At 47.4% G+C, this 7,880-nt stretch overlaps 3 protein-coding genes across 3 annotated transcripts in view; all 3 read left to right on the top strand.

The window, feature by feature from the left end:
• Positions 1–1,848: 1,848 nt before the first annotated feature.
• TEOVI_000710700 (U3 small nucleolar RNA-associated protein 6, putative) lies at positions 1,849–4,542 on the top strand (the record flags this gene model as incomplete). The annotated part of the gene is made up of 1 exon (XM_067222328.1): positions 1,849–4,542. The coding sequence occupies one exon, from the start codon at positions 1,849–1,851 to the stop codon at positions 4,540–4,542; it is 2,694 nt and encodes an 897-aa protein (XP_067078429.1).
• A 397-nt stretch (positions 4,543–4,939) lies between these two features.
• On the top strand, positions 4,940–7,006 carry TEOVI_000710600 (uncharacterized protein; the record flags this gene model as incomplete). Its single annotated transcript, XM_067222327.1, has 1 exon — positions 4,940–7,006. The coding sequence occupies one exon, from the start codon at positions 4,940–4,942 to the stop codon at positions 7,004–7,006; it is 2,067 nt and encodes a 688-aa protein (XP_067078428.1).
• Positions 7,007–7,433: 427 nt separating this feature from the next.
• The window catches only part of TEOVI_000710500 (40S ribosomal protein S6, putative), a gene marked incomplete at both ends in the record, with an annotated part of 663 nt that continues 216 nt past the window's right edge, over positions 7,434–7,880 (top strand). Inside the window, one exon of the mRNA XM_067222326.1 lies at positions 7,434–7,880. Within this exon, the coding sequence (XP_067078427.1) occupies positions 7,434–7,880 (447 nt within the window).

Genomic DNA, 7,880 nt, shown 5'->3' with positions numbered 1-7,880 from the left:
TTTATTATTTTTTTTACAAAATAAAAGCGGTTATTAATTCTTTTTTCCCCTTTTCCTTTCTTTCTTTCTTTATTTTTTTTCCTTTCCTTTCGTCGTTGTTGCTGTTTCCTTTTTTCATTTTCCCCAAAACTTCCTCCCCGACTATTCTTACACGAATACAAAAATGCAAACATCTTTATTTTATTTTTAATGTTTTTTTTTCCTTTTCTTTACGTCGTCATTATTATCATTATTATTATTACACATGCACACACATGTTCATTTCCGTTGTTTTTGCCGTTTGTTTGTTTATTTATTTGTCGTTTTATTTTTATTTTTGCTCTCGCGTTTGTGATTTTGTTTTGTTTGTTTGCCTTTATTTTAATTTTATTACTTTATATATATTTATATATTTATATATATATATTATCATATATGAAAATATATGTGTTTTACTTCCGTCGCTGCTGCAGAGGTCCATTTTCTTTCTCTCACAACTGTATATTTAAATTAAATAAATATATATATAAATATATGTAAATATATAAATAAATAAAAATAAATATATATATATTTCCAATGAAATGTAAGAAGGGAAAGGGAGGAGGAGGAGGAGGGGGGAAGGGGGAAAGGGGAGAAAAAATAGAGAGAAATTATAAAAAAGAGTTTAAAAAACCAAATAAATCAAATCAAATCAAATTAAATCAAATCAATAAATAATTAAACGTGTGGGCACAAGTATGTATGAAATAAAATACAATGAACCGATTTGGTGTGATTTTATTTGAACTGAAGGTGCAACACAGAGGAAGAATTATAAAGTTTTCGGAGGGGAAAAAAAAAATAGAAATAAAAGGAAAGAAAGAAATGCACACATATACATGCATGCGCATATGCCCTCGAACGAAACAGGGAAAAAAAAATCGAAAGTGTAAATGAAAATTAAAATGACAGTTGTGACGAACTGATCATATGAATGAAAGCACGCGTATTTTTTTTCCCCCCTTTTCTTTTCTGATGTGCGTGTTTTTGTGTGCATAATTTTTTTGTTTGTTTATTTTTGTTTTATTTGTTGCCTTATGTTACGCAGGAAAGAATGAAAGGAAAATAATATAGTTATAAAATAAATAATGAAATGAAATGAAATGAAGTGAAGTGACACAATATGATACTATGAAATTATGTGGGAGAAAAATAAAAAAAAGTATATATGAAAGATGAGGGAATCGATATTTTGAATCGTGTGCACAAAAAAAACGCAAGACAAACAGGTAATAGTAACAGTAATAATAACTTAAGTACCTGCATGCATACATATATTTATATATAATTTGTATGAATATATATATATAATATGTATTTGTGTATGCGTGTGTTCTAACGGTGTAAGCTGTGCGGTCAAAAAGATATGACAAAGAAAACAAAAGAAGATTTTTTTTAAAAAAAAAGAAAGCAATGCAATATAAAAGCAGAAAGAGCCACTGATACTCTTCTGTACATGTGGGCGGCTGAAGGTACACTCCGTTCCTATTTTCCTCTTCTTAAAATGTTGTATTTTTATTATATTTGTGTTAACATTTGCTTGTGTCCACGCTGGTGTTGCTGTTGATTCTTTCCCTTTCCCTTTTTCTTATTTCTTTTTTTTTCTTTCTAATTTTGAACCTTGTGTCCGTCACTTCTTTACATCAACCCTTCGAAATATGAGAACAACGTAAGCGAAGGCAAGTGAAGAAAGGAGTAAGTGGAAGTGGAAGTGGAAGTGGGCAAAAGGGAGGAAATAAGCGCAGGCACAAAAGCACCAAAAGAAGAAAACAAATAAACAAAAAAAAAGAAAGGTGTTAAAACACTTGTCACTCACCTTCCACAACAATGGCGCGAGCAACTGCTATTGAGACACGGTTGGAGAAGCTCCTCCCCGCAATGGAGGAGTACTTCACCAGTGGTTTCCTCACACGCGAAGAAACTCACGAGGTGGCGCGGCAGCGGTCGCATTGGGAATATCGCCTCGTGGCAAAACCGTTACTTCTGCTGGACGTGCGAAGTGCAGCCCGCTACGAGTTGGAGTTGGAGGAGCGGCTCCGTCAGTATTGTGTCGCAACAAAACTTGTGCTCCGCCACCGCTGGTCCATAATTGAACGTGTGGAGTACATTTATCGAATTGGCCTGCGCCACATAAAAGATCCCGATGAATGGGAACTCCTAAGACGAGAGTACGTGTCGGTTCTCAAAAAACACCGCAGACATGGTCAGTTGTCTGCGTTATATGGCGAATTGATGGTACGTTTCCCAACCCGTAGCGCGCTGTGGGTGGAAGCTGCCCTATACGAAGGTGTGGAGGCGGAAAACGCAAGCAACGCACGGGCTCTCGTGCAACAAGCGGTGCTGACATCTGGCGCACAGCCCGAAGTGTGGAATGCAGCTGTTGTGGTGGAATTATACTTTACAGACCGGCTTCTAAAGAAACTTCTCGAGGATAAAGAAGAGGAAAAGGGAAAAGAGCATCAACAGAAGCAGAAGCAGCAGGTAGGGGACGAGGGAGGAGGGCATGACATCGTGACGGAGCTCAAGTTGGAAAATGCTGCACTCGCTGAAGTTGTGGTGGATTTAGCGCTTGTCCACGCCGTTGTGGAGGAGGCACTGGACAGTCCCGCTTTTGGTCCAAAGCTTGTCCGTATGCTGGTAGATAGTGTGACACGGTTCTGTTACACTAAACCCGTGTTAGAACGCCTCATGGAACTTGCCGCCAAAAAGATGGTCGCCATATTGAGCCCCGTCATGGCTAATAGCATCGGTAACAGTAGTAGTGCTCAACTCAATGCATCGTCGTCGGGTACGGCTCGGCAGTGGACGGAGGTGGGCATCTCTCATTTCTTGGAAGATTACTTAGCACTCGAGGCCATTATGGCCGAAAAAGGAGTTGCGGGTGATGCGGCTTCTCTGCTGCGATCCAATGGCCGCACGCCGAGTGTGGGTCGAGAAGATTGGAAGGTGTCATGCATCGCCTCTCTCGTCTCCTCGCTGACGCTTCTCTACACTGATGAAGTGAGGTTTCCCATCGTCTCGCGTTTGCATTCCGGTGCCGTTTCTGTAGTGGAAAACTTAATGGAACGTCTGCAGCAACTTGGTTGCGCTGATGCGGTTTCTGCCGCTTGTCGGTGCCTCCTCCTGTCAACTCAGCAGCGGCAGCACAAGGGGAAGAAGTCAGAAGCCGATGCTCGCGAAGAGAGTATAGCTCTCATTAATGAGGTGTTGAGCTGCTTATGGAAGGAAGTGAAGGGCTCAAAGAAGAAGCAAAAGAATCAAACGCATGACGCGGCAGTGGAACGGGTAGTAGCGATGCTAACGGGTGGTGCAGCCAAAGATGCCGTTCCTTCGGCAAAGAAGGCCATGAAACGACCGCGACCTGAAGACCCCGCACACGTGTGGCGGCCGCTTTCTCGCTTTTTACTTCCGGAAGATCGCGCAGCGGTCCGCAGTGCGAGTGACGGAGTAATGCAGCACTGTACTAGCGCCGAGGTCGATCTTCTCTTTAGCCTCCATGACAGGGATAACGAGACGGATGCCGAGGTCGTTGGTCACGCCGTTGTGGAGTTCCTGCAGAGGTTTGAACTTATCCCCCCCACTGCCGGAGTGAAGGATGTGCGGCAGCTGAGTTTTACTGAGGGCCGAACCCCCATCGTTCTGTGGAAGATGTTTCTTCTTCTAGAGAGGTGCTGTGCTCAAGCAATTGTGGATTCGTTGCCGCGACGGTCAAAACCGCAGTCCTCCACAACACGAGGCAGTACAGGTGATAGTGACAGTGATAGTGATAGTGACAAGAAGGACAGGCTGCAGCAGGACAAAGGCAGCGCCACTATGGATGTTAGTTTCGCGGCCGCTGGTTTGAGGTTTCTCGCTGGTGTGCCGTGCGGTGTGTTGCCAAGTATTGCCGTTGAAGAAGAGCGACTGAAGGGTTGTTGGACGCTGGTCACTGCTCGCGTTCACACTTTGACCGGACTGGAGTCTACCACGCGCGACAATTTTGTTTCCCGTCTTCGTCATCCCCCAACGGATGGCGCTGTCGCTAGTGATAACCAACCTGCTTGGGTGAATGGGCTGAGATCCATTCTTAGTGTATCCCGTCTTTGTCATCCTCTTCCTCGTCAGGTCTATGCCGACATCGCTGTTCCCTTCTTCGAGGCTCTTGCCTTATGGGCCCAAAAACAACAAAAGCCCCATAGCGACGTTAACGCCGCCGTGCAGGAGGCGCGGGATGCTCACACGTGCGTATTAGCGATGTACACGCAGTCTCGTAACCTCGCAAATTACATGCCATTGGTGTACCGTCTGCATCCACCAAACCGTAACAGCAACAACAACAGTGATGAAGATGATGGGTCCCGTGGCAGTACGGTTAGCAGTCGAGTTTCGGCAACGGAGCTCAACGCAGCTGACTGGGCTCGGTGTATTGCATTTGAACGAGATGTGGCGAAGGACTTACGGCGAGCGAAGGAGGTGTCGGGACGGGCGCGAAGGGAGACACTGGCGCCACAACATCTACTTCTCATGTTGAATAAATACTAATCGCGAGTAAATGACGCTAGTGTAACCATTCAGCGCCACGTCATCTCTTTTCTTAAAAAAATTAAATAAAGCGGGTCTTTAAAATCCGAGTCATTCGAAATGAATGCCCGAGGAGGGCGTGTGTTTCTTTTTTTTTCCTTCTTTACGATTAATAGTATCTTCTTACGTACATGCCACTGTCGCTCTGTGGAACTGCAAACCCATCAATTCCTCTTGGTCACTTTTTTTGCTATTATTGTGTTCTTACTTCGCTTCTCTTGGGCCTGTTTCTTTTCTTTTTTTGCTTTGATTCACTTTTTAGCGTGCTGATTACAGCAACTGTTTCTTTTTTTTCTTTTTCGCAACGGGCTTCCTATCCTCTCTCCCTTCCTCCCACCTCCGTGTGCGGAATTGATTAATGCCGGTACGACCACCCCTTCAGCGATGCACTGTTCGACCACTCCGGGGCGTACTTGTCCATCGCCCGCGGCCGAAAATATTACCGTTGGAAGCTGCAGTGATGCTTGGAGAACCGCACGCCATCGCAGCGTCGTTTCTCCTCCACGCTCACATCTCCACAGCTCGCAATGTTTCCATCGTTCGTGCGAAAAAGGCTAGTATTCGAGCCTCAAACAACATGAGTGACTGCCTGCAGCGTGTTCTTTCATGTGGTTTGTCGAGAGATGTTCTCCTTTGCGCGTGTGCCGCCGCAGCAACACCACCGGAACTATTGCCACCGCTTGTGCAGCGTCACGTGCGTGCGCCGCGTGATGGAAATGTTGTGGTGTTATCATCGGCTGAATGGAGGGCATTCTTCTTGTCAATGCTGCGCGCTATTCACAGCACGGCAGCGGGGAGACTCGAATTTTCTTCTCTTGCGCTGTTGTGCGCCACCTGTCTCGCGCCGTCCGTGCGATTAGGCGACCAACTCGCTCGAGCGTACTGTGGGTTCACTGGTGAAATAGAGAGGAATGGGGCTGTTTGTGCCAACAGTTTCGGTAGTACCGGTAGTGGCAGAGCGGCTGACGGTGTTGTGGCCTTTGCTGCATGTTGCACGATGATGAATATCTCTGAAGGGATGGAAAGTCGTGACACCGCTTGGATGAGGTTGTGGGCTGACGTGCAGCCAACTTTGCAGAGCGGTTGTGGTGATGAAGCAACGACGATGATGCCCAATGAAAGTTGGATTCGATGCCAAGAGTTACATCTTGATTGTCTGCTACGTACGGGGCGACATGAGGACATTCGGAAAGTGTTGAGTCCCGATAGCCTAGTGACTAAGCAGTTCCACCGCATGTCTGATGATACTCTTGCTCAGCTGTTTGTTCAACCCTCACTTTGCGACACCGTGCGCTTCCGTGTTCTCCGAGCGCTGCTGGATGTTAGTCGTGCAAAAAGTGAGGCCTTAGTGGCCCTTCAGCGATCACCCTTTTCAAGGAACAGCCACCTACCTAGTGTTACGCGTAGTGCGCGTATGGTCGCCGCGCTGCTCCGCTGCCTGATTGTGGAAGCCCGCGACCAGCCGTCGTCCTCCAGAAATTCATGTCTGTTCAGTGATGTTGAAGCACTGTGTAAAATGTGCAACTCGTATGCCCTCGCCCAATCATTACTTCCCTATGCTGATGGCAGTAACGGCAGTGGTGCTGATAGGACCGGAGTTATCGCATTGCTGATGAAAGCAACACGTGATGAGTACCGGTCACGATGCCTCGCAGAGTTTGTTGCTGCCATCAGTGATGCCGTGGCGTTTGCCCGTGACTTTGCCCGGCGAGGAGATGAACTGGCGTCGGCAATGGTGCACGCATGCGCAGCTGTTCTTACCAACTTATTTACCTTATGTTCTCCCTGCCGAGCGAAGCATGACGGACACAGAGCGAACAGTAGCGGCAAAAGGCGAGCGAAGCCCGCCTGGCGTCTACGGCTGGAGCGGGACGAAGCCGTGCGATCGCACAAGTACGAGTTGCTTCCCGGAGAGTTGCCGCATGGAGCGCTAAGCCATTTCATCGCAATGCTTCTGGCTGATGGATTCGTCCTCGACGGGGGAAGTTTGGGAGCCAACCTGGCCGCGGCAGATTTTCTCGATTTGAACTTTTACTCACTGCAGTTACTCGGTTCTCTCTACCATGCTACGCGGGCTATCGGTGAAGGTCAGGAGTTAGCCGACGTGGTTGGCGTCGTGGAGTCTCTTTACCGCAGACGACGGCAGGTGTTTGGTGAGGATGGTGTTGCGTTACTATGTGCACGCTGTCAGATAACGACGCTGGTCAGGCAAAAAACTGGAGGTAACTTAGGTGAAGGCAGCAGTGGTGATGCGGCACCATCAGGTGTGAAAGTTATGCGAAAGAGGATGTCATACCTCAGACCGGGTGCAGCAGACCTTGATTTCTTGCGCAGTCGCTCGGTGATTGCCGCTGGGGGAGCTTTCGCTGTGGACTGTAGTGTTGGTGTGTGGCTTCGGAAAGCCACCGTGCAAGTGGAGGCCTAACGGGAAACGGGATGTCTTCCCCGTCGGGTTATATATATATATATGTGTGTGTGTCTGTGTATGTGTGCTGGAATTATTCCATTTCTGGTCGACTCTTCGGTCTGCTGTTGGCTCTCCTCACACCTTCTGGCACGTGTGCGGGAGGCGCTGGAATGACAGCGGCGGCGGCGTGAAACCGCATGAAAATGAACACAAGGGGTCAAATGTCTTTGTATTTGTTGTTGTTGTTCTATTCTAGATGTCACTTCTCCTTTGTTCCTCCTACTTCATTGCGTAAACATACGTATGCATCGGCCTCATCGTATTCTCATCGTTTTCTTGAATATAACAGCCACTGCTTCTCTTTCTCTCTCTTTAACCCGTCCTCTAATTAACACTAAAACCAAACAATCTTCGCCAACAGCGCAAAGACTCCTTTTGGGCTCACATGAAGCTTAACATCGCTTACCCACGCAACGGTACTGTGAAGCAGTTTGAGGTGGCCGATGAGGTCCTCCGCCGCGTAAATCTTGGGGACTACCGCCTTGGCAACGAGGTGGACGGCGTCATCTTTGGCGAACCCTTCAAGGGTTATACCTTTAAACTGCAGGGCGGATCTGACAAGGAGGGTTTTCCCATGGTGCAAGGTGTTATGGCCCCAAGTCGTGTCTCTCTCCTTGTGAAGCGTGGTGCTGTTGGCTTCAACACTTTCCGTGGTTATCAGGGTGAGCGTCGCCGCAAGTCCCTTAGAGGATGCATCCTCGCCTCCGATATTGCCGTGCTGAACGTTATTGTCGTACGTGTTGGAGAGCAGCCAATCGAAGGTGTGACGGATGTGTCCGTGCCGCGTCGCCTCGGTCCGAAGCGGGCAAACAAAATCCGTAAGCTCTTTAAC

The sequence above is a fragment of the Trypanosoma equiperdum genome (genome assembly GCF_001457755.1).
Source record: "Trypanosoma equiperdum strain OVI genome assembly, contig: ctg_1610, whole genome shotgun sequence".
NCBI lineage: Eukaryota > Euglenozoa > Kinetoplastea > Trypanosomatida > Trypanosomatidae > Trypanosoma > Trypanosoma equiperdum.
Note: the sequence above shows the minus strand (reverse complement) of the source record. Positions and strands in the feature narration are given on the sequence as shown.